The sequence below is a fragment of the Panthera leo genome, chromosome A2 (genome assembly GCF_018350215.1).
Source record: "Panthera leo isolate Ple1 chromosome A2, P.leo_Ple1_pat1.1, whole genome shotgun sequence".
Taxonomy (NCBI): domain Eukaryota; kingdom Metazoa; phylum Chordata; class Mammalia; order Carnivora; family Felidae; genus Panthera; species Panthera leo.
This window is the reverse complement of record NC_056680.1, coordinates 122,568,706-122,594,836: the sequence shown is the minus strand read 5'-3', so window position 1 is coordinate 122,594,836 and position 26,131 is coordinate 122,568,706. Positions and strand designations below refer to the sequence as shown.

The window sequence follows — 26,131 nt, the reverse complement described above, 5'->3', positions numbered from 1 at the left end:
AAATAAATATCAAGTTATGTGTTTTCCAAACTTGGCAGTCAGTGTTAAAAATAATCCTCTTCAACCTGACAAGCAGTGATACAAGTCCTCTCATTTACTGGCGCTGCATGTGTAGTTTGAGAAATTGTTTTGATAATTTATATTAAAACCACTAGAAATCATACCCTTTGGCCCACCGATTCTTGGAAAATTTTTAATGAAGTCCTTCTAAATGTAGGAAAAAAGCTTTAGATCCAAGGTTTGGATTTTAAAGCCATTGGATTCTCTAGCAATGTCACTTGTACCATAGCACTAAGACCAGAAGTTATAATGACCATGCTAGTGGACTTGGCATTTAAACTTAAAAGTAGTGAGTTATTTAAAGTAGTGGTAGCATCAATCAGAATATTTCTTTTAATGCTCGTTTGCTTTCACTCTTCAGATGTCATTGACAACAGTAAGCTGGTTACAGATGAATGTCGGAAAAAGGTAAACACTAACAGTAATCCAGAGTTACTCAAAGACTTCATTAGCCTTTTTGCCTGAGAATTTCTTCAGGTTCATTCACACAAACAATGGATATAAAGTGCTTATCACCATACCTGGCCCATAGTAAACACTGAATAAATGTTAGTTTTATTGTGTGGATTATACATACTCAACATTATTTTAAAGAAAAAATTAACTTTTTAACAAAGACAATAAAATTAACATGAGAAACTTTTAGTTGATTATCAAAATATTCTGATGTCCTTACATTAAGTGTACATTAAAACAAAAGTACTTTGATTTTGTGCAGATATTGCTCCTTTATTTATTTTTTTAAGTTTATTTATTTATTTTGAGAGAGAGAGAGAGAGAGAGAGAGAGAGAGAGAGAAGGGGAGAGACAGAGAGAAGGGGAGAGACAGAGAAAGAGAGAGAGAGAGAGAGAGAGAGAGAATATCCCAAGCAGGCTCCTGACTGTTAGCACAGAGCCCGATGTGGGGCTTGATCCCACAAAACATGAAATCATGTCCTGAGCCAAAATAAAAAGTCAGATGCTAAACCAACTGAGCCACCCAGCCACCCCAGTTTTGCTCCTTTAAATTAATCAGGAAATTGCCTCAGTCCTCTGCTTTCCTTGAGTATGTGTCTATTGGTGTCTGTGTTAACAAAATAGGACTGCAGGTGTGAATCAAATTTAATACTTTGATATGAGAACAGAAGCTTTTTTGTAGTAATAATTCGATTATTAGTCGATTTCACTGAATTGCTGACCTGAAAGTACTTAAAAAAAGAAAGGTAGTTTTTTGCAGGTACATTTTGTTACATGTATAGCAAGGTCAACAAAGATCTTAGTTGATATATATATTAGCTAAGTACTCGTGATCTAATCTTTAACAGCCGTTTATAGCAAACATTTGTTGACATTGTTTTGCTTTCTATAAAACTATGCAATTTAATGACAACTCTGTCATCTTCATAATTAAGTTATTCATTTATTTCTAGTTAATGCAACTAAAGGAAAAATATTATGCTATTGAAATTGATCCTGTTCTTACCATGGAAGAGAAGTACCCCTATATGGTAGAATGGTAAGTATGTATTGGGTAAGGGGAGGTTTAAAAATATAATAACATAACACTGCAGTTACAACTAATGGCTTATTTTTTTCCCTATGGTGTATATAAATAGATTCATAAATTATCTAAGGAGTTATAGCAGTGAATAAATACAACAAAATGAACCTAATTTTCTAATCACTCAGTGTAGAATTTGCTTTGTTCTGTTTGTTTGTTTTTTAATGGACAAAATGTGGGCTGCATGTGTAAAGAAAAAGAATTGGGATTTGAATTGACTCTGAACTCGTTTGGAGCCAGCAGGTGACATAGTTGGTAAGAAATGGGCCTCTTGATGTTGGCTGCGTTAATGGAAATGGAGCCTTCCAAGCTGACCACACAGAAAGCATTGTGTTGAGTCCTGAGAGAATGCTGTTAAGAGAAATGTTGAGAAACTTAGAGTGTGTCAGATGGGTCCACTAAGAAAATCACAGGAACTGGAGCCATCCCATTTGGGAAAGATTTCACTGAAGAGAGAAAGCTGTGATTTGAGAAGCAACAACTGTGGTTTTTGAATCTTAAGAGGACAGGAGTGATGTTCTTTACCTTCATTATCCTATGACCTAAACTGAATGCCTTGTACACTTAATCAATGTTTATGGTACAAAATGTTGAAAAGTTGGGCCTCTGTGGAAGCAGAACTGGAAGCAGACTTAGAAGGTTTAAGAAGACCAATTTCAGCCTGATGAAAGAAAGGACTACCTAGTAATTAGAATTTTCTAGCAATGATATAAGCTTCCCTGGAAGAATGAGCTCACCAACGTGATGGGAGCTGATCCAGAGTGGGGGGTCCCTTAGGAATATTGCACGATGATACTGGGTATCAGGTGGAGAGGTTCTAAAGGCCTGTTATGCAGATGCTTTGATTATAGGTACTTTGATATAATTTTAAATCATGTGTTTATCAAACTTGTCAAAACAAGGGTTTTCTCTCGTGTGTGCTAGAGAGCATCTTTAGTACTGAGGTATTTCACAACAATTTAGACTACAAACAGGTAAAACAAATGGCTTTGCACTAATTCTCATAATCAGAGAATGCCTCTCTCAGTTGGATTTAGTTCTTTGAAGACTGAGGAAAGGTGTACACGTAGTAGCCTTTCATTGTCTCATTAACACATTTAAACTAAAACTTTGGGGTGAACTGGGAAATACAATAAGAAGATGGTATATTGATTTGAGAACCATAGGGTACATGGTCATTAGTGATGAATTTAAATTTCTAAAATTTAAGTCCAAAATATGATGAATGAAATACTGCATTATCTGTCACTGAAAAATGCCTTTTAATAAAGATGATGGTTTTGATTTGCTTTAATTGATATTCTTTTTCTTTGGTCATGAACTCCAGGTATACTAAAGCACATGGCTTGCTTATTGAACAGGCTTTACCAAAAGCTAAACTTAAAGAAATCGTGGCAGAATCTGATGTTATGCTCAAGTAAGTTTCTAGGGTGTTTTTTGCTGTTAACTGTCTACAGACTTACATATGTACTCAAGTGTATATTTATATTAAAATAATCTATAACTAGGGGCGCCTGGGTGGCACAGTCGGTTGGGCGTCCGACTTCAGCCAGGTCACGATCTCACGGTCCGTGGGTTCGAGCCCCGCGTCAGGCTCTGGGCTGATGGCTCGGAGCCTGGAGCCTGTTTCTGATTCTGTGTCTCCCTCTCTCTCTGCCTCTCCCCCGTTCATGCTCTGTCTCTCTCTGTCCCAAAAATAAATAAAAAACGTTGAAAAAAAAAAAATTAAAAAAAATAATCTATAACTATATTACTTATAAAAATGTAGCCAAAATATGCCACCTATCGCAAAATAATGATGAGGATTTAGAATGATATATTAGATCTTGGTGTAGGCAGTAAGAGCCTTATGAGATTTAAGTTCTAATCTACATTTCCTCTCTCTACATTAAAAATTTCAAGACTTGGGGTGCCTGGCTGGCTCAGTGGGAAGAATGTGCGACTCCTGATCTTGGGATTGTGAGTTCAAGCCCCCTGTTGGGTGTAGAGATTACTTAAAAAAAAATACTTCAAAAATATTTTTTTAAGACTAACTTAGAAATTTATGAAACCAGGACCATTGTAGAGTTTTTTAGCAAAATTCTTTTGAAAGACATAAAATATAAAAGGAACATTTATAAATCAAGTTGAAAAGAAATTTTTTGCTCATACCCTGTTTATAAAGTTACATGAATCTACTTTCTGAATTCTCAAATTTCCTTGAAAACTATCTCTAGGAAAGGTGAATATGATTTAGCAAATGGTAAAAATATTTGTATTACATGAATGATAAGATAGAAACATTTTTAAGCTTCTTTTCAATACTGTTTACCACCTCTAAAAATTTTCAACTTATTAGGTAAATATGATGATGTCGTGGGGATTTTTTTGTTTCGTTTTTTAATGACCTACATTTTAAGGTGACCTACTTTTTTTGTCAGTTATTTATTTTGAGAGAGAGGGTGCGCACACAGTCAAGTGGGGAGGGGGCAGAGAGAGAGACAGACAGACAGAATTCCAAGCAGGCTCTGTGCTGTCAGCATGGAGCCCTTGCAAAGCTCCATCCCTTAAACTGTGAGATCATGACCTGAGCTGAAAATAAGAGTCAGGTGCTCAGGATGTTCAACCGACTAACTGAGCCACCCAGGCATGCCTCTAAGGTGATCTACCTCTAAGGAGGAAGGTATTAAATGTCAGAAAGAGTGTGAAGACAGCTAGTAAGCATTTCATTCCTTTGTAGGCAGCTTAACATATAGCCCAGGAAGAGTAAGGGAAGAAACTTAGATTAATAAGTTAAAAACATTACCTACAGCCACGCCTTAAGCAGGAGAGATGCCAGTTGTAAAGAGAATACATTCAGTTCCTGCCCCTCTGCTTTTCTGAGAGGAAATAGTTGAGCAGGATGGCAAGCGGGAAGTGTTTCAGCCCATTTCTCAATGGGTTTTCCAGGGTGTGCTTTTTTCCAGTTGTGGTTAATTATTTGCTGTTAAATGGTATACATTGTGAACTGTAGGCTTATGTCCATATTTAATGAGAGTCTAAAATCATCTAATTTGTATCATTAGAATTTATTAAAAGCAAGGCAAAGAGTGAACTGTTTGGAAAAACTTGTGCTAAAGTTGTCATATACATCAGTAACCCTGCTCTGAGGCAGGATTCTGGAAAGGGAATATAAATGGGCCATGGAATTAGGTAGAAATGTTTTGCTTTTTTCATTTCTAGGTGAAAGGATATATATCTATATCTTGCTTTTTTAACAATCAGTTCCTACCTCCATCTTGCAGGGAAGGGTATGAGAATTTCTTTGATAAGCTCCAGCAATACGGTATCCCTGTGTTCATATTTTCGGCTGGTATCGGTGATATACTAGAGGAGGTGATCCATCAAGCTGGCGTTTATCACCCAAACATCACAGTAGTGTCCAACTTCATGGATTTTGATGACAATGTAAGAACATTTTTCATAATTACTTTTTAAATCTGAATATATCATTCTAAATAATTCTTCATAATTATTTTCTTCATAAGTAATTTTTCTTCATAATTACTTTTAAAATCTGAATATATTTTAATCATGTAAATGCAGTTGGTTTTTATCATTTAAGGTATATTACTTTATATATATATATATATATACATACATACATATATATAAAACATATATAATATATAACGTATATTAAATTAGGTCAGGTCAATAGGCCTACTCTGAGGCTCATCTCCCAGTGTTCTATCTGTATCCATGTTTTAAAAATAATATGCCTTTCTTAAACTTCTGTTTCCCAACCTATAGACTAATATTAAAATTAAGAAAAGTTCTTTTAATGTAACTCAGTGCAGCAGCTCTGAAGACTTAATACCCATAGGTGGAAAAAAAGAAGTAAATTAGAACTGACTTTATTTGAATAAATTTTTCAATTCAAGACAATATATTGTGAAGTACATAAAATGGGACCTCTGGTTAGGAAACATGAAAAGTTAGAATTGGATGTTTAGCTCACTGTGTTTAACATTTAAAGTACTCTCTAGAAAGTCATTAACTTCTCAGAGCCCTTCTTACCTATCATGAATGTGAAAATAGAACAAACAGAATTTGCAGTTTGGAACCTACTGTTTCAAAGGATTTATGTTTTTATAGGGGGTGCTCAAAGGATTTAAAGGCGAACTAATTCATGTATTTAACAAACATGATGGTGCCTTGAAGAACACAGAATATTTCAATCGGCTAAAAGATAATAGCAATATAATTCTGCTGGGAGATTCCCAAGGAGATATAAGAATGGCAGATGGAGTAGCCAATGTTGAACACATCCTGAAAATTGGATATCTAAATGATAGAGTAAGTATACAGGTCTGTCATTTAATTTTCTTATAAGAAAAAATAAGGATGGAACTTAATAGGCAATTGTTACTAAAGGTACATGCAAAAGGAGTTAGATACAATTTGATTGCTCTTTATCCTTTTACTTTGGTGTGATTAAGGGAATTGGGATGTACATCTGTATGCCATCGGTATTAGGGTGGCTTCTCTGGCCTCTCCCTACCAGAAACCTTAGCACCCCCAAGTCATGAAAGTCAAAAATGTCCCCAGCATTGCCAGAGAGTTGCTTGGGCAGTCTCCCCAGTTGAGACCCACTGGACTAGAGAGAAGTGACTTTGGGAGTAAAGCCACCCTGTGGCTATGTTCATAAGTCTTCATTTCAAAAGTCTTATGAAAGTAAATTTGATTTACTTCATTTTAGCCCAAAAGATCGAATGTAATAATGAGATCCACACTGAAACAATTTACTTCTCCTCCCTGTATATCCTTTTAATTTTTCTGTTGTTGTTGATTAGGTGGATGAGCTTTTAGAAAAGTACATGGACTCTTACGATATTGTTCTAGTAAAAGATGAATCACTGGACGTAGCCAACTCTATCTTACAGAAGATTCTATAAACAAGCATTCTTCAAGAAGACCTCTGTGCTGTGGGTGCAATTGATGCAGGAACTGCTCACCTGTTCATCTTGCTGAAAGACTTCTATTTATAATACATTCTTGCTCTTGAAGTTTTTTCTCTACGTTACTGAGGTATTTTCAGACATATTGAATCCATCAACTGGAAACTCCTTTTTTCCTCACCTCTCTCAACACACTCAACTATATTTTTTAACAGTTTAAAAAAAAAAAAAAAAACCTTAAAGGTAAAATTTGAAAAATAACTCCATGAATTAATTTCCAGAGTGAATTTTGTAGTTTAATGTTATCATGAGGTTTTTGAGGAAACTTTTTACTCTGGGAAAAAAGTCTGTATAAGTTTAAAAAGAAGTTTTATGAAATGGTGGAATAATGTGCATGATTTTAAGTGTTGCTGTTTTTGTCATGTGGGTGAATTATGCTGATGATATCACCATCTCCTGAAATTGTATTATGTTTGGTTATTTTGTTCTTGAAAGTCAGTATTTATCAGAAAATAATGGCACTTGGTGTTTGAAAAACCATTGGTATCCACATATCACTAATCATTACAAAATGTTCTATATTGATGCACTGATAATACACATGAAGTGAAAAGCCTTTTAAATTGTACTGTCAAGACCATTGTTGTTCATTTATTCAACAAATATTTATTAAGCTCTTGCAGTGTTTTTCTTGTGTGTGTGTGTGTGTGTGTGTGTGTGTGAGAGAGAGAGAGAGAGAGAGAGAGAGAGAGATGAATCCTATGTCATTGTTATAGTGGCTATTTAGATTGCATATTTTTAAATTTACGTATTATAAGTTTAAGGATGAAGGGATAGTTGCAGAGAAAATTTAATCAGCCCTTCAGAAAATACCGGGGACTGGGAAAATTGTTTTCCCTCATTGAAAATATCAGTAAAAGAGGGTACTTTGTTGGAGGTCTAATAGTTTCAGAAATAGCCACAGGCAGGGAACAAAGTGGAGCTGGGTCTCATGGTAACTGAAACCGAGTACTGCTGAGTTAAACCGACATTTGTCTTTGCACTCTGACTTCCTGTTCCAAATTTCTGCTGCCCCATAAATGGTTCATACAGAGTTTAGACTTGCCATTGTGATAAATCTGACCCTGGCTCTAACCATTCCACTCCAGAGTCTCCGAGCCACTAATTCCATAAAGCATCTGAGCTCAGATACACACAGAGCATGTTCCAGCTGGTTCCGGACACCCAGTGTGGTCGGCAATCTCTAGTCCCATTTGATGTGGCAGGTAGGTGAGGTCTTACAGTGAAAACCTTTGCCCTGGGGCTGCCCATCCTTACCCTCCACCACTACTCCTTTTTATAGTAAACAATGAAACAAAGTTTATAATGGCCAGAAGTAGACTATTCTCTGTTGAAGTATTTCCAAAATCAAACTGGAAACCAAGCTTCCTTTTTTTTTTTTAATGTTCATTTATTTTTGAGAGAGAGGGAAGGAGAGTGCAAGTGGGGGAGGGGCAGAGAGCAAGGAAGACAGAGGATCCGAAGTGGGTTCCGCACTGACGGCAGTGAGCCTGATGCAGGGCTCAAACTCATGAACCATGAGATCATGACCTGAGCGGAAACCAAGAGTCGGACACTTAACTGACTGAGCCACCCAGGTGCCCCTCGAAACCAAGATTCTAAAAGAAAGAGAGAGAAAGAAAGAAAGAGAGGGAGGGAGGGACCCCTTGAAACCAAGATTCAGAAAGAGAAAGGAAGGAAGGAAGAAGGGAGGGAGGAAGAAGAAACCAAGCTTCTTGCTTTAAAGCAGATTAGCGTCACATGAGAGTATCAGAATTACCTGGAGGAGTTTTTCACACAGAAAAAATGTTGGGCATTTCTGATCTAATCAGAACTTTTTATCCCATATTGCAGTTAGAGCTTGCCATATAGACTGTTTTCCAAGGAGTTTATAATATGCTTCTACAAATAAGCATAGTTCATGGTATAAATGTAAAGAATACTGAAGGTATGACCTCCATTCTAGTCTTGGCTCAGCCCTTTACTAAGACTATAGAAGTCAGGCACCTCCCCATCTAACAAAGGCCTTGAGGGCATGCAGTCTTTGTAGCCCCTTATAGCCACTATCAGGATAACTTGAATATCAAGCCAAGGCCCCTGCCTTTTCCACTGCATCCCTGGGACCCTATCACCTCTCACTGCCCCCTGTTCTACTGGTATTTGAAATAATTTGTTTTCAAGTTCCGTTTTCAGAGCAGTTTAATGTAGCCAATATAGAGTCAGACTGTTGTGATTTGGATCTTCCTTCTACCACTTAGTAGCTGTGTGACCAGAACAGATTATTTAACCTGTGCCCCAGTTTGCTCATCTGTAAAGTGAAGGTAATGATACGTCCTCCAGATACATCCCTGTGAGAATGAGATGTACTCATCTACATCTACGTATGCATTTAAATTTTGTATTTCCATTTAGAATGGCTTAGCGCAAGTATTCAGTATTGCTGGCTATTTGTCCGCAAGTGTGAGCACAGTCTGGGTGAACTGAAGAAACAAAGTTATTTTGTAGCCCTAGTGAACACCGGCAGTGTGGTAACTACCACATTTTCTTAAGAGTCTAGCATTAACTGTTAAGAGTTTTGTTTTTTGTTTTTTATTTTGAATTTTACTTTAGGAGGTAAAGCAGTTTTGAGTGCCGAGATGAACAATTTTGATGAAACCGAAAAACAAAAACTGTCAGAGATACTACTTTGTTCCAGAGTGATTTCACAGGAACTCTGCTTTCCATGATATGTTTGATAAGACCAGAGTTAATTAGGTAGATTATTGAACACTTTTTTTTAACCAGACTTCAGGTTCAAGGCATACACCATGGAGAATCAGGAAATAAAAAAGGGGTGCCTGGGTGGCTCAGTCAGTTGGTTAAGCATCTGACTTTGGCTCAGGTTATGATCTCATGGTTCATGAGTTCAAGCCCCATGTCGGGCTCTGTACTAACAGCTCACAGTCTAAAGCCTGCTTTGATTCTCTGTCTCCCTCTCTCTCTGCCCCTGCCCCACTTGCACTCTCTCGCGTTCTCTCAAAAATAAATAAATAAATAAATATTTTTTTAAAAGGAAGAAAAAATTTCATGGGATCTTGAATAATTTGGAGACTTATCCAAGGTTACCTCAAGATTCACCAGTCCTGCTGTGTTTTATACTTATTTTTGTATTTCAGTACAAGTTTAATAGGTAAGATAAAGTGTGGCTGAGGTGTAAAGGGTACAGGCCTTCAAATCAGTCAAACCTGGATCTGAGTCTTAGATTCTAACTACAACACTTGGTAAGTTTCTAACTTTTCAAGGCCTTGGTTTCCTCATCTCTAAAATGGGGTATTAATTTGAGGTGAAGATTGATTCAATGAAGAGTCACTCATCCCACCAAAGATTGAAGTCCTTACTGTGGGCTAGGTTCTAGAGAAACAATTAACACACCAGACATGCTTCCTGCCCTCGTGTAGCCGAAGTCAGACGCTTAACCGACTGAGACACCCAGGTGCCCCTCAAACACTATTTTAATAAGCATGAAAGTGTGATATCTGCAACTAGCAATAAGTAACTGGGAACAGTATTCTTAGTTTATAAACAGACACCAGATCCCCAAGAAAGCCAAGGGAAAAAGACTTCAAAGAAAGCAACCTTGTTCCTAGAAACCTAAGACATTGAAGTGCTATATATAAGCACTTACGTGTAATTGCACTCAGGCCCACTCTGTTGCCAAAATGAAATGTTTTTTTCTGTCTTTTAAGTAATAATTTTTTTTTTTTTTTTTTTTTTTTTTTTTTAATTTTAATGTTTATTTTTGACAGAGAGAGACAGAGCATGAGCCAGGGGATGGGCAGAGAGAGAGGGAGACACAGAATCCAAAGCAGGCTCCAGGCTCCGAGCAGTCTTCACAGAGCCTGACGCGGGGCTCGAACTCACAGACCGTGAGATCATGACCTGAGCTGAAGTTGACACTCAACCGACTGAGCCACCCAGGCGCCCCTTAAGTAATAATTTTGAAAGGTATTATAAATTCCTAAGTAATGAGAGATCAAAACTCACCAGGTTTCAACAAAATAATGCAGATTGCTTACGCTCGCAAGATAGCTTAAGTGGTGTTTCAAGCACACAGGTCACATGCATACTCAGATGTCATATTCTCTGAGATACTCTAATCTCCCACTGGGCATCAATGACCTACTTCATCTTTAGGGCCCAAAGTCCAAAATCTGCATGAGTCATAAGTTAGGTGATCCCAATCTACAGCCGATCCAAACTGCCTCAAGCAGCAACACAGAAAATGAGTATAAGATGTGATTGAGAAAAATGCTTTGTGGCATCCCTACCCTGTATTTGGCTCCCTAATGAGTACTCACAGTCTTGCCAACAGAGCTATAACCCTTAATCATAACGCAGATAGAAACAGGGTTGCAGCAGCATCATGAGGTGAGGCCATCTGAGCAGCTGGTTGAGCCAGAGATTAAAGCCTCTGTCATGGTCACAGATAATTGAATGCCTTCCTTAGCAGCAGGAAGAATCAAAGTGCCCCAGTAGTGCTCAACAACAAGCCAAAGGTTTAGAAAGATAAGTACTACACAGTATCATTTATATGTGGTATTAAAAAAAATAAGTTGAAGTTATAGAAATAGAGTAAAAAAAATGGTTACCAGGGGCAGGGGGATGAGAGAAACAGAGTTTGGTTAAACAGTACAAACTTCCAGCTATAAGATAAATAAGGTCTAAGGATTTAATACATAACATGGCAACCATAGTTGGTAACCCTGTATTGTATAGTTTTAAAATGCTAAGAGTAGAACTTAAATGTTTTCTCTCTCTCTCTCTCTCTCTCTCTCTGTCTCTCTCTCTCTCACACACACACACACGTGAAGTGATAGATGGAGAAATCCTTTCACAATGTAAACATGTACATATATCAAATCATCACATATGCATTAAGTATCTTAAAATTTTACTTGTTCATTACACCTCAGGAAAGAAAAAAAACACAACAGGTGGCAGGCTGGAGAACCAAGAAGAGCCAATATTTCCGTCTGAGTCTGAAGGCCAAAAAAGACCAAGGTTCCAGTTCAGCAGTCAGGCAGGCAGTTTAAAAACAAAAACAAGCTACCCGGCTCCCGGGTGGCTCAGTCAGTGGAGCACAAGACTCTTGATCTCAAGGTCGTGAGTTCAAGCTCCATGTTGGGTGTAGAGATTACTTTTAAAAAAAATTGGTTGAGGGGTGTCTGGGTGGCTCAGTTGATTAAGGGTCTTGATTTTGGCTCTGGTCATGATCTTTCGGTTCGTGAGATCAAGCCCCAAGTCAGGCTCTGTGCTGACAGCATAGAGCCTGGTTGGGATTCTCTCCCTCTCTCTCTGCCCTCCCGCACTAGTGCTATCTCTCTCTCTCTCTCTCTCTCTCTCTCTCTCTCAAAATAAATTTTAAAAACTTAAAAAAAAAAATTAAATGTTCCCTCTATTCTTGAAGCTCTAAGGCCCACAGTGCTTAATTTCCCCAGAGAAACGTATCTTTTATTCAGCAAACCTGTCCACCACCAAAGAAAACAACCAGTGAAGAAATTCAGACAGGACCAACTAAAAACCTGGGACAGAATAAGCACAAGGTTTTTATCTTCATGAAGATGTGTAAGGATAATGAGGTGTTACAGATCAAGTGCATTCCAAAGGGCAATTCCATTTAGCAAAATTATTAACCTATCTCGTGCACTTAAGGAATTCTGTTAAAAAATCTTGAGTGACTATGTGCCAGGTAGAAGACGGTTAAGGAATGTTAGTTACCATGACAGCAACAGCCAGGAAGGCCATGGGCAGGCATCTCCTTTGCCTTCCAAAAGCATACAGAGTCCCTGAGATTGCTTCTGCAAAGAGTAAACTGTAACATTTGCTTTTTTTAAAAAATGTATTTTTCTCTATACATGTGCCAGTTATCCTCCATTTGCTCCCACTCCAATGCCTAATCCTTCACCTTACTCTGCACCCCAAAAAGCTGACTCTGAGAATACCAGCCACTAAGCTCCTCTTCCTTTAGCTTCAGATTGGGTTCAGCGAATGGGAACGAGTTACAGGACAGAGAATGGGGTGTCTCTGCCCTCCTCTGCTGCAGCGCCAGCCACACTTCTGGGCGTGGCTGTGTCTCCCCTTTAACCTTTCAGCCCCAGGGGGGTAGAAGAGCCCCCTACTGCTGCTGGCCAACATCTATCATGGTACCTTGACATCCTAACTAGGTCTCTAGGCCCTGTCCACACATCTGTAAAGTCCTTTACATAGCTTCTCTTTGGAAGGCCCGTATGTGGGTGTGTTTCCTGCCAGGACCCTGACTGACACACCCCCCATACACTATCCGTCACACTCCTCCACCTTCAATGAGATGCAGCCCTCCTTGAGGTGATTCTCAATGGATAATCAAGACGTATTCTCATGGGATCCTCTCAGCCTTCAAATAAAACTCCACAACACTTGATATTATCATTCAATTTTTTTATATATGAAAAGTTCAGTTTTCCAACATTTATTCCATTGAAGGAGTGCACAGCATTTTCATGAACTATCTCAGGGCTACATCAGTACAAAACAGTTTAAATTAGTAAAAATAAAGCAGTTTCAAAAGGAAAATTACTGATTACTTCAGGGTGGACGCCACCACCACTTGGGAACAGAGGACATAAGGCAGCAAGGTTGTTGGTTACTGCATAACATGGGGGCAGGTTAACAGTGTCCTTGTTTTTCTACACAGAGAGAGGCCCATGGGCTTTAGGGCACCTCCCTCTCCAGGACACAAATGAGCAGAAATATGTCACCTTGTGTATGCTCATCTGTTGAGATGATACTTCCTATCTTGGTCACACACGCTGGAGCATGGATTAGCCACAAGCCCTATACAAATCTATCTGATCAAAAGATTCAGGGAGGATAGAGCAATGGGAATAAGAAAGGGTGAAGCAGATAATCTTATGTGGCAAACATAGAATCAAATTCTCTACTCATAGTCCAAGATGCCTCTTGTTTGGTCCACTGATTTTCTTCTTAACTTCCAAGTCACCCAGCCAATTGGAAGACCACAACAGGTAGAGCATGATTAACTATCAAAGCACACATGTGCAAGTATGTGTGTGTGCATGTGCATGCGTGTGTGTGTGTGTGTGTGTGTGTGTAGCAGGAAAGTGGAAGCTGGGCATTATCAGAGCCTGTACGGGCCACTGACAAAAGGGCCCCATCCTGGGGCTTTTGGGGAAATACTGCTGGGGCATGCTGTTTGTCTTTTCTGCTCATCTGGAGAACACTTTTAAAACACCAGCAAGTTAAAAAAATTTTTTTAATGCTCTTTATGTAGATCTCCTGGACGCTTTTTCTTCTGTTCCCTCTAAAATGGTTATGACCTCTGTATGACACTATTTTCCTTTAATAACAAAACTACACAGAAGGCTCACAAAACAATGGTTGACAGTGCAGCTCTTCAATATTCTACACAGCCCCTGCTAAGGCACCTCACACTGATTTTCATATCACTGGCATTTGGCCTAAAATTCTCACCATGTGTATCGACCCATCCCTGACATATGCCCCACGTACTATGTGACCATCTACTACTTGTGGACGATTCACCTTCTGAGAGACCCGCGGGCCTTCGCTTCACTTTCAGCCATGACCGGGGGCTTGGTATCACGCAGTTGGCCCAAGGCAGGTTTAGAGTTCATCATGTTTAGCCTCCTGGTCTTTGAGTTTGAATTCCTCTGCCGTGACCTTCCCATCTCCATTCCGGTCCTGGTTGGTGAACATATTCTTCACAATCATCTCAGCATCAAAACCAGGAGCGAGTTTCCCTTTGCCAGATGCCACCTGGGTATGAATGTATTCTGAGAACTGGAAAGAGAGGGGACAGGACAGACCATGAGATACAGCAGCCGAGCCAGGGTCTGAACAGAGCGTCCCGAGGGCAATGGGGCTGGAATTTGAGTCTAAGCTTGCAAAACAGACAAAATTTTGTGAGCTACACAACCTGCCTGGTGTTTCTCCCTCCAGATGCAGGTGTATAACCATAATGACTAGTGACTCCAGAAGTTCCTAGGCTCCATGCAGCAGTGACTGGAGCTATCCCTTCTCCCTAAATCAACACTTAGCTCTCCACCACAGGCTGATGCTCTAACCATCTTTGCCTCTGAGAACACTGCTGCCTCCCTCCCTCCCTTCTTTCCTTCATACAATGAAAACATAACCGTGCCCTTGTAATTCTAGCATATATCCTAGTGGGAAAGACACACAATTAGAAAAGAACATAAAAAATTAAGTAAGTCACATATTAAGTTCAAAAGTGCAATGCTCCAGAAAACAAAGGAGTGGAGTCAAGTAAGGAGGATCAAGAGTACAGGTCGGGGAGTGGGTTGAGGTCTCAATCCAGTGGTCAGGGTAAAACCCCAATGAAAAAGGGAGACCCGTGCAAAGGCTTGAAGGAAGGGAGGGAATGAGCCAAACAGTTATCCAGGGAAGTGTCTTCTGGGTGGAGGGACAGCTGGTGCAAAGGCCCAGCGTGTGCAATGCCTGGTAGAGAGGAGCAGCTGAAGAGGAAGTTACAGCAAGCAGGTCGTGGAGAACCTTCTTGGGGTCTTTGCAGGCCACTGTAAGGACTCTGGAAACAGAGGGGCTTCTGCAGGGTTCTGAGACAAAGCAAGCCATAATCCAATTGAAGTTTCAGAAGGATCACTCTGGCTGCCGTGAGGGGCAAGGCTGAAAAGCACAAAGACCTTCGTAGAGGTCCAAGCAAGACCAAGCAGACAGTGGGCCAAGATGCTACCGACTGGAGGTGGTGAGACGTAAATTTTCAGGATAGAGCTAGGATGATTTCCTGGTGGGTTTACTATAGCCTATGTGAGAAAGAGAGGAGTCAAAGATTACTGAGTGCTCTCACCTGGCAACTGGAAGGACAGAGTTGCCATCAGAGGAGATGAGGAAGGCTTTGGGTGAGGCAAGTTCAGGAGAGGGAGGTAGCAGCATTCAAAAAATGAAGATGTCAGGTGGGCAATTAGATGTCTGAGTATGAGGTAGAGAGAGAAGACCAGACCAGAGCTACAAGTTTGGAAGTCATGGCATGTGGATGACAAAGCCACTGGACTGGTTGAGATCACCAAGGGAGTGACATGAGATGGAGGAGAGAACAAGCTCAGGACTCAGGCTGGGGACACTCCAACATGAAGAGAGGGAGAAGATTCCTGAGAAGGAGCCACTAGTGAGGTAGAAGGAACACCAAGAAAGTCTGGTCTGGAAGCGAGGGAAAGAAGGTGTCCTGCAAAGTAGTCAGCTGTGTCCAAGAGTGAGGACAGTGAGCAGTGACCACTGGCTGCAGCCACATAAAAGGCACTGGTCACCTTAGCAAGACCAGGTTCAGTGACACAGAAGGACAAATGTCTGACAGGAGTGGATTTAAAAGTTTTGACATTTTCGCTGTAAAGGGAGCAAAGAAACAAAATAAATGAGAAGATGCACCAAGAAAAGGGAAAATAATAGCATGTTTTTATGCTAATGTGAGCAATCCAGTAGCCAGGGAAATGTGGCTGATGTAAGAGAGAAAGGAGAGAAGGCTGGAGCCGTGTCCTTGAATAAGCAGATGTGGAACAGGCAGATACTGGAACTGAGGAGGGTGTGACAGGACAGCCGACTCTATTCTCCAGCTCCATGAAGGGGTGTCTGCTACAGAAGAATCCACTCAGGACCTAGATGATCAAGATGGAGATATGTACCATGGCTCAAACCACTAGGTAGCTCTGTGACCTCGGGCAAATCATTTATCTCGTCTGCGTACAGCTGCTGCTTCTGAAAAACGGGGATGATGATTACGTGGCTGCCACAAGGGCCAAGCAAGAGAATGTATATGAAAAACATTCAACATAATGCAGGCATACAGTGAGCACCCAGGAACTGAGAACCAAATCTAGATCTGTCAGCCCTAGGATCAAGCCCTGTACCTCTCAGGGCCTCAGTTTCTCCAGGGAGGAACTGTGAGCTTCAATTTAGAGAGTGTGTACAAAAGTGCGTCCTCCTCACTCTGAGAAGGCTTCACATCTGGAATGGATCCCCTGCCCCAATAAGGCTCCCCCCAGCTCATTTAGTCCCACTCTCTTTTGAAGGTCAGTTACCTCTTCGAGGAGGACTTCTCCATCACCATCCTTGTCGATTTCTTCGAACAGGTTGGGTGACACCTCGCCATTCCATATGAACATGTACCCCTCAGGCAGACCCGCCACGAGCTCCAGCAGCTCAATGTCAAACACCAAGACGGCACTGCCGGGTACTTCTCCATCTGCCTCACCAATAAGGGAGGAAACAGGGTTAGCACCACCAGGCAGCAGGCATGCCCATCTCAACCTCCCTCCCCCACCCAAGGTTCTAGCTGCCTCACAGATGGCAAGCATTTCCTGCTCAACACCAGGGGCACCTGAATGGCTCAGTCAGTTAAGCATCCAACTCTTGATTTCAGCTCAGGTCATGATTTCAGGGTAGTAGGATCAAGCTGCTTGGGATTCTCTGTCTCCTTCTCTCTCTGCCCCTCTCCTGCTCGTGCTCTAAATAAATAAATAAACAAACTAACTAAAAAAAAAAAAAAATTCAAATAGTCCAGTGAAGAAATGGGCAAAAGACATGAATAGACACTCTCCAAAGAAGACATCCTGATGGCTAACAGACTATAATATAAACAAATGTTCAACATCATTTATCATCAGAGAAATACAAATTAAATCACAATGAGATGCCACCTCACACCTGTCGGAATGGCTAACATGAACAACTCAGGCAACAACAGGTGTTGGCAAGGATGCAGAGAAAGAGGATCTCTTTTGCATTGTTAGTGGGAATGCAAGCTGGTGCAGCCACTCTGGAAAACAGTATGGATGTTCCTCAAAAAACTAAAAATAGAACTACCCCACGACCCAGCAATTGCACTACTAGGTATTTATCCAAGGGATACAGGTGTGCTGTTTCGAAGGGGCACATGCAACCCCATGTTTATAGCAGCGCTATTGACAATAGCCAAAGTATGGAAAGAGCCCAAGTGTCCATCGATGGATGAATGGATAAAGAAGATGTGGTATATATATGCAATGGAGTATTACTCGACAGTCATAAAGAATGAAATCTTGCCATTTGCAACTACGTTGATGGAACTAGAGGGTATTCTGGTAAGTGAAATTAGTCAGTTAGAGAAAGACGAATATCGTATGACTTCACTCATATGAGGAACTTAAGATACAAAACAAATGAACATAAGGGAAGGGAAGCAAAAATAATATAAGAACAGGGCGAGGGACAAAACATAAGAGACTCTTAAATATAGAGAACCAACAGAGGGTTGCTGGAGGGTTTGTGGGAGGGGGGGATGGGCTAAATGTGTAAGTGGCATTAAAGAAGACACTTGTTGAGATGAGCACTGGGTGTTATATATAGAGGACGAATCACTGGAATCTACTCCTGAAATCATTACTGCACTACATGCTAACTAACTTAGATGTAAATTAAAAAATAAATTAAAAACAAAAAAGTTCAAAACCAGCAAGTGGTTTTTTTCCAAACTGTAAGTACTTACCATTAGTAAGTCATGAAATCTATTTACAGCATGGTGACCACCAATTTTTTAAATTCAGGAATAAAATAGATCAGGGTACACTGTCCATAGAAAGGATAGGTATGGTTTCATAAAACTTGAGTTTAAATTTTATATATAGAACTAATTGTGTATGAGTATATGTATAAATTGCCTGTTCATGTGTAACACAGATGGGGAGATAAAAAGTATTTCTTAACTCTATGTCTCGGTGAAAAAAGTTTGAAAAGCACTAGTAGAGACCACAATGGTAGAATTTTTGAATAAATCCTACAGCAGAACCTTAAGAATAAAACAGTATGCCTTAAAATCCTGACCTAAGATATGACTGTAAACACAAATTTGAGAACAGTATATATAGTATGGGCTCAAATGTAAGTATGTGAATATATATATGCATGTATATATAATATCTTTTTTAAAATTATTATGTTATAATTATTTATAATATATATCACAAGGTCTTCTAGGGTACCCATTTTTTGAAGTGTTTCTTCTTGGACTGGAGGAAGTAGCAGGCACTTTATGGTTTTTTTGTTTCTTTTTTAGTAAGTTCTACGCCCAACATGGGGCCTGAACTCATGACCCCAAGATCTAGAGTTGCATGCTCCACCAACTGAGCCAGCCAGGTGCCAGATTTTTTTTTTAATGTTTATTTACTTTTGAGACAGAGAGAGAGCCTGCACAACCAGAGGAGGGGCAGAAAGAGGGGACAGAGGATCTGAAGTGGGTTCTGCTGGTAGCAGTGAGCCCAATCCAGGGTTTGAACTGACAAACCGTGAGGTCACAACCTGAGCCGAAGTCGGACACTCAACCAACTAAGCCACCCAGGTGCCCCTGATTCTTTGGGTTTTAAATGGAAGAAGCATATTGGGGCTCTAAATATGGTACCCCAAAAGCACAACACTCAGATTGTGAACGTGCCCCAAAACCCTTTAATGCTGGTGCTTACTCACCCACGCCAGCCTCCCCGTAGCCCAGGTGGGGTGGGATGATCACTGTCCGTTTCTCTCCAACACACATCTCTCGGAGACCCATATCCATTCCCAACACAACTTGTCCAGATCCCAAAACAATATTATACGTTTTGCCTAAATTCCACCTGAAAATGAAACAGAAGAGTCCCTCGTTAGGTCATCAACCCATTGATATTTGAAAGCGTTTTCATGAAAAGGACCATCTCTTCTGCCACAGACACAGAACCCCTATCTAATCAGGAAGAAACATCAGACAAGAGCAAACTGAGAACGATTCTGCAAAAAAAGAACCTGTAATCTTCAAAAGTGTCAAGGTGAAAATCAAGGAAAGGCTGAGGAATCAGTCCAGAGTATTGGAGAATATGAAGTGGGATCATTTTGCTATAAAAGACCTTCTGGGAACAAGTGGCAAAACTTAGGTGGGGTCTGGGGATTAAAACGTGATAACGTATCAGTGTTAACTTTCTGGTTATAAAGTATGCGTTGAATTATGTAGGAGAATGTCGACATTTGTAGGAAATGGGTGATGGGACATCATGGTGGCAACCTATCCCCAGCGATTCGGGGAAAAAAGAAGTCCTTCCTTCGTACTGCTCTTACAACTTTTCTCTATATTTTAATAAATATCCTAGTAAGGAGTTTTCATGAGAATTTGAAAAATACATAACCCTGTGTTTTGGATTTATGTGTTTTGAATTTATCAAGACCTGACTCTGAATCTTGCTTCTGCCACTTGATTGGATGCTGAAAAATAAAATCTCTCAATTTCCTCATCTATAAACTGGTGATAATAATAGCTATCTCACAGGGATATTCTCAACAGTAAATAACTCATGATGCTGGCACGGAGGAGAACAAGTATAAAGAGCTCAAAAAATGGATGGCCTTGAGTATGCGAAGTGCTTGTGTCTGCATAGTTTTTGACTCTAAAAAAATGACCGAAAGTTTAACTTGAGCCACAGTTAAAGCATCCCTGATGTCCACGGTCCCTGAGACACCCACGTACAATAAAGTTGCCTCTATCACCTCACTCACTACCGAAAATAAATCTAGTTCCAGAACGTATGGCGCTACCGCTTTCTTCTTCGATATCAAGGAAGAAAAACCTCCCCAGTATCTTAGGGCTCCCTTGATGCCCATTTCCGGATGGTGACAACATGGAGGGGACAGCCCCCTCGGGTCACATCCCCTTCTCAGGCTTCCCAGCTTCCCCTGGGTGCAGGGCTACTTTCTCTTCTCAAGCTGGTTCCCAGGGCCAGGCTGGCTCTCTGGCACCGACAAACCAAAACAGGGTTTGCCTTTGTCCTACCTGGGACGAAACCAAAACAAAGCCAGCTCTGGCACCAGATGCCTTGGCCCAAGGCCTGTGGGAGGGAGCAGGACATCCTCTGTCCTGCCCCACACACAATTCCTCCTTTGTCAGCAGCACAGAGGCACCTTCACCCTGCCTTTCTCCGGGGACCGCTGGGACCTCCCATGGGAATACTCTGTTTCAAAGTCTCCCGAATATTCAAAAACCTCATTTAGCTATCAAATAACAAATGTTTATTCTTCCTCTCTGAGGCCAGTTTAAACACACATGAAGAAAATCCTCCAAGCAAACATTTTGCTTTCACGTGTCATCTCTGAAAGCCCCACTAATTGTTTTTCCTCAGATCAACCGCTTGTTTAGTTATTTGTTTGTTTCCTGCCAGTTTTCCTCTGACATTCTTCTCATTCTTTCTGTGCATTCCTGGCTTCCCATCCACTGCAAGCTTCCTGCTTCCCACTTGTAGGCTGCCCTCTCTGGCTCTCCGCCCACGTTGCCCTCCATCCTCTCCACAGCCAGTTTCTCTCCGTGCTGATGAAAAAGCGCCCGCAGCAGCACCTGCCTCCTTGTTTACAACGCCCGTGGAAGGCTCGGGGTGGGACCAGGTCTTCCCTTCCTCTCCCACACACATCCCACCCTACATCCCATTTTCCCATTACTCTGAAGCTTACGCCCAGAACAGACCATCGGGGATGCCGGATGTTGCTCTTCATTGTAGATTTACACGTACCACAAACGACTCTCATGGTATAGAATGGAGTCTGATAAAAGGAAGGAGCCTCACATGGCTACCGGATGCTCTGTAGGAATGTTGTGAATCCACCAAACACATTAGAAGGCAGGAAGGCTGATTCTCCCCACCCTACATGAGAAGCATATCCTGAACCCACTGAGAAGGAATTCCTTTGTTCGTTTTCCACCCCCACTTCCCCTTCCCACCTACCCCCACCCGGCAGTCAGAGAACCAGACAAGAATATGAACATTAGCAAGACAATGACAGCAAGCCATTGACCTTCTAGACTACTCTAACCTTGTGGGCCATTTTCACGTGCATAAGCGTGCATAAACGTGCATAAGCGCGGGCTTAATCCCCCCAAACAACAAGGCATGCTTCTTTCCCACTGCCCTCCAAAGTCTTTTCATATTAATGCAATGAGGTTTGTTGTAAAGCAGATCCGCGTAAATCTGCTCTCTGGAAGCTAGTATACACTTCACTGATTCTATAATGCACACATTTTCACATTTTAACATCTCTGTAATTGGGATACACTTCATAATTAACAGCATGTTAATTTGGGGGCATTTTTACTTTCTTAGAGATACATAACATGATGCTTCTAATAACCAATACGTTTTAGATTGCATGAAATACACGAAGTGCATTGGTATACGGGATCTCATAGCACCCAGAGAGAATGCTCTGAAGAGCACGTGTCCCTAGGGCTCTGTCTCCATGCCTGGCTCGCTCTCTCCAGCCACACACAATGTTGCCTGAAGCTAGAAGGCAGAGGGGCAGGTGCAAGGCAGAGAAGGCCTTCCTCATGCAGCATAAATGCAGCAACACATACTTATTTATGAAGCCCTTCTTTCTCCCCAAGCCCCAACTCAGGAGTCTAAGTCAGACTCGGTACAAAAATGGATAGATTTCTATGGAGATACAAAGAAAGGCTGAAAATGTTTCTTTCCCAGAGAATATTTTATTAACTTACAGCTATACCTAAAGATTCAGAAACATAAGAAGCAAAGCTCCTTTTACCAAAATTGGCAATGATATTAGATTATACTGTTGATTCCTATTAATAAAATTTCAGATTCATCTCAGTTAACATTTATAAAATGCTCCCTTCGTGTTAAGACTCTGGGCTAGGTGTAAAGAATAAAAATGTGAATAAACATGCTGGGCATCTCTAAGGTATTCAGACCAGCAGCAGAGACAGAAACTAAAATAAATAATGAAAAATAAATAATTTTTGCTAATAAAAATAGTATCTTAAAAGATTATGAGACACAGAAGTGCGAGCAGTTGATTCTTCCTAGGAATTAAGGAAAGATTTTGTGAAAAGGGAGGACATTTTTGCCAGGGCAGAAGTTGGTCAGAAGGAAGGGTTTAAGCAGTACACATCTTGCGCCACTGCACATGGCAGCCCTAGAGGCAAAAGATGGGCCCTAACACAAGATAAGACCATTTAAGCAGAACAGAGCTGACAAAGAGGCTGATGTGCCAGACTGAGGAGTTTATAATGTAGCTGCGGGTTAATTTTTAAAGAAAGCAGTTATAAGATGATACCCGTTTTTCAGAAAGACAATTTCACAGGAGCAAGGTGAGACCATTCATAGGGAACTTATAGAATAATGCACCTGAGCAGTGATGTAGGCTAGCTCTCTGCAGTGGGGAAGCATGGAGAGAAAATCTCTCAACCAGTATCTGATGAAAGAAAAGGAGAATCATGGGGACCTATGGCTGTTATCCTCCAAGCTCCCTCCTCTACTGTCCCCAGTGGTCCTTACGTGGAATCCAGCAGAGTCCCATCCAGAAGGGAGGCATTGTAGTGATACTTGAGGTAATCCCCCTTCTTACTCAGCACTGAGCAGTCGGGGGGCTTGTAGTGGGAGGTGATGCTGATGGAGTCTGAAGGGTTGTGGAAGTCAATCACATGGATGTCAAACACCAGCACAGCCGAGCCAGGGATATTCCCTAAAGGACAGACAGAGGAAATTAACGAGCAAGCCCTCCAAGTGGCAGCACATGTGCCTCCCCAGCGTCACCAGGCACGTCCTCACAGACCTCCAGTGAGAAACACAGGGACCTAAATATGAAAATCTAGGGAATACTGGGAGAATGAATTGGAATGGCGGTCAGAAGTAACCTAACCCTCATTCTATACATGGGGAAACTGAGGCAAAGATTTGCCCAGGGTCATGCAACCAGTTAAGAACACAGTTTGGACGTGCGCCTGGGTGGCTCAGTCGGTTAAGTGTCCAACTCTTGATTTCGGCTCAGGACATGATCTCACAGTTCCGGGGATGGAGCCCTGTGTCAGGCTCTGTGCTGACAGCTTGGAGCCTGCTTGGGATTTCTCTAAATAAACAAACAAACAAACAAACAAACAAACAAACAAACAAACTTTAAGAACACAGTTTGGACTATAATTCAAGATGATGAGCTACTGCCCCACGGAATCACTAAGCCTGAAAGATGCATGGCTAAGTTCATCACAAATGAGGAAACTAAGGCTTGCCTGGCTCCTACCAGAAGTAAGAGGTGAAGTGAGAACACCAGCCGTAGAGTGAAAAATCACTCCAGTCCTCTATCACTGTGCAGGAGGAGCTAAACTAACAGAAACTTCAGAGGGAAAAAAACACCCAGCCAAATTTGGCCCATACACACCCCTTGTGATAGGGCCTAACGGTTCACAAAGTACTTTTACAACACATCCTATCTGTTCTACACAAAATTATTAGTAAACTTTTCTTTTCCATTATCTCCACTTTTGAAAACATTACCTCACATCTGAATAATGTTTTACAGTCTACAATGTATTCTTCACATACACTATCTCATTAAATCCCTGCAACCGCTTTGTGGGGTATTACTATAAACCCAGCATTAGCAGATGCTCCATGAATTTAATGGCAGCTTCTCAGGAGGCTCGAGGGGGCCAGAGGGACACCTTAAACATACGCATTGTGGTTAAACACACCCCCAGATCATTTCAGAGAAGTTTATTTATTTATTTATATTTTTTAGAGAGAGAGAGAGAAAGAAAGGAGGGGGAGATGGAGGGAAGAGAGAGAATTTTAAGCTCAGCTCGGAGCCTGAAGCAGGGCTTGATCCCATGACGCTGGGATGGGATTGTGACCTGAGCCGAAATCAAGAGTCCACTGCTCAACCAACTGAGCCACCCAGGCACCCCTCATTTCAAAGAAGATTAAATGTAAAACTTTTGTAAATAGTACTACTTAGAATCAAGGATGTATAATACTTTCATTAGTGTTTTACAGGTAAGAAAACCAACTCAGATATAACTTGTTGAAGAAAATAACACAGCTATAGAAAGAATTCAAACAGAGATATGTGAACACCAATAGCCCCTCCCCCCATCCCTGCAATGGACTTTTCTGTGTCCATTTTTGGTTGCTCTCTGTAACACACACACAGACACACGCACACACACAGACACACACAATGCTTATTAAGTACCAAACACTCTTCTACGTGCTTTATATGTAATTATTTAATTCTCATTATAATCCTATATTCCCAATCTAAGAGTACTTGGAAAGTAACCTGAAAGTTGGGGAACAGAAAATGAGGAAGTGATGGGGTGCCTGGGTGGCTCAGTCGGTTGAGAGTCCGACATCCACTCAGGCCATGATCTCGCGGTTTGTGAGTTTGAGCCCTGCGTCGGGCTCTGTGCTGACAGCTCAGAGCCTGGAGCCTGCTTCGGGTTCTGTGTCTCCCTCTTTCTCTGCTCCTCCCCTGCTTGTGTTCTGTGTCTCTCAAAAATAAACATGAAAGAAAGAAAGAAAGAAAGAAAGAAAGAAAGAAAGAAAAGAGAAAGGAAGGAAGGAAGGAAGGAAATCAGGAAGTGATGCTTCCACAAGCCCTCAGGCAGAATCCATTCTTCCCTCCAGGGCTGCAAACATAGTCAAGCATCAAAAGTTCAGGGCTGACCCTGTGGAACAGAGCAGATAAGCAGAGAGGACCAGAGCCTTTCCAGAAGGCCTACTCCCTCCCCTCCACCAATCCTGCAGGGCAAAATGGCCTCAACAAAATGAAATGCCAAGAATGGAGCTGGAGAACCCCACAGAGGGCCCAGTATTTCATTCCTTCCACAAATACTTATTGAATGTTTACTATGTGCTTGGCCCCGTGGTATGTGATGAGGAAACCCCAAATTTCCTCTATGTCCTGACATCTTTCTTGGGTCAGTCCCTGAGGAATTAGCATTAGGCCCTATGCAAACATCACCAAGAGGCCAGGGAGATGCTATTCAAAAGAAGACAGAGGTGCTGCCCCCCTACCCCCTGCCCTTCTCCCCTGCCCCCATGCAAGAGCATGTAGACAGTACATATCTGAGTGCCCCTGCCCCACAGCAACATAGGATTTGGAATGAAGCAGCCTCATAACCACAGAATTTATGAGCCTTCCGATGATTTCCAGAGCCTTATATAATTCTTTGCAGAGCTCTGTCTCATACTTGATAGAAAGCCAAAAGGAAAAAAATACTTTAAGCAAATGTTTTCCATCAATATATTATTTTTAGAGAAACGAAGGATTAATCCTGAGGGCATAACAAAACATGAATACTCGGAAAGTATTTGTCTATTTCTGTATGTATCTGAACAGAATTTTACATGATACAAAACAACAGAGCATCAAGACACTTGACAAACAGGACAGGAAGCAAGATCTGTTGAACGTGTCTTAAGCTGTGACCTGGTATGACTTTATAAATCAGAAATTTAGGGGCACCTGGGTGGCTCAGTCAGTTAAGTGTCCGACTCTTGATTTTGGTTCAGGTCATGATCTCACGGTTGATGGGATCGAGTCCTACACTGGCCTCCATGCTGACAGCCCAGAGCCCGGAGCCTGGTTTGGTCCTGGGCATTTTTTTCTCTCTGCTCCTCCCCAACTCATGCTCTCTCTCTCTCTCTCCAAAATAAATAAACGTTAAAAAAAATTTTTTTAATAAAAAAAATAAAAAATAAAATAA

The 26,131-nt window shown here is 41.2% G+C and overlaps 3 protein-coding genes across 9 annotated transcripts in view; 2 read left to right on the top strand and 1 right to left on the bottom strand.

The window, feature by feature from the left end:
• The window catches only part of NT5C3A (5'-nucleotidase, cytosolic IIIA), a 51,980-nt gene extending 45,353 nt beyond the window's left edge, over positions 1 to 6,627 (top strand). For 5 of the 7 annotated variants that reach the window (XM_042921669.1, XM_042921705.1, XM_042921694.1 and 2 more), the window contains 7 exons: positions 422 to 468; positions 1,470 to 1,555; positions 2,928 to 3,017; positions 3,503 to 3,559; positions 4,864 to 5,026; positions 5,717 to 5,917; positions 6,415 to 6,627. In XM_042921669.1, coding sequence (XP_042777603.1) covers positions 422 to 468; positions 1,470 to 1,555; positions 2,928 to 3,017; positions 3,503 to 3,559; positions 4,864 to 5,026; positions 5,717 to 5,917; positions 6,415 to 6,516 — 746 coding nt within the window. In that variant the 3' untranslated portion in view covers positions 6,517 to 6,627. The remainder of the gene's footprint in view (positions 1 to 421; positions 469 to 1,469; positions 1,556 to 2,927; positions 3,018 to 3,502; positions 3,560 to 4,863; positions 5,027 to 5,716; positions 5,918 to 6,414) is intronic. The other 2 variants (XM_042921678.1, XM_042921718.1) reach the window with 1 other exon arrangement.
• RP9 (RP9 pre-mRNA splicing factor) overlaps positions 1 to 26,131 on the top strand; it is a 196,191-nt gene that overhangs the window by 105,972 nt on the left and 64,088 nt on the right. The gene's annotated exons all lie outside the window — the stretch shown is intronic.
• Positions 13,000 to 26,131, bottom strand: part of FKBP9 (FKBP prolyl isomerase 9) — a 42,247-nt gene continuing 29,115 nt past the window's right edge. The window contains exons 7-10 of the mRNA XM_042921655.1: positions 22,923 to 23,109; positions 19,084 to 19,229; positions 16,665 to 16,828; positions 13,000 to 14,397 (exon numbers count right to left, since the gene is read on the bottom strand). Coding sequence (XP_042777589.1) covers positions 14,221 to 14,397; positions 16,665 to 16,828; positions 19,084 to 19,229; positions 22,923 to 23,109 — 674 coding nt within the window. The 3' untranslated portion in view covers positions 13,000 to 14,220. The remainder of the gene's footprint in view (positions 14,398 to 16,664; positions 16,829 to 19,083; positions 19,230 to 22,922; positions 23,110 to 26,131) is intronic.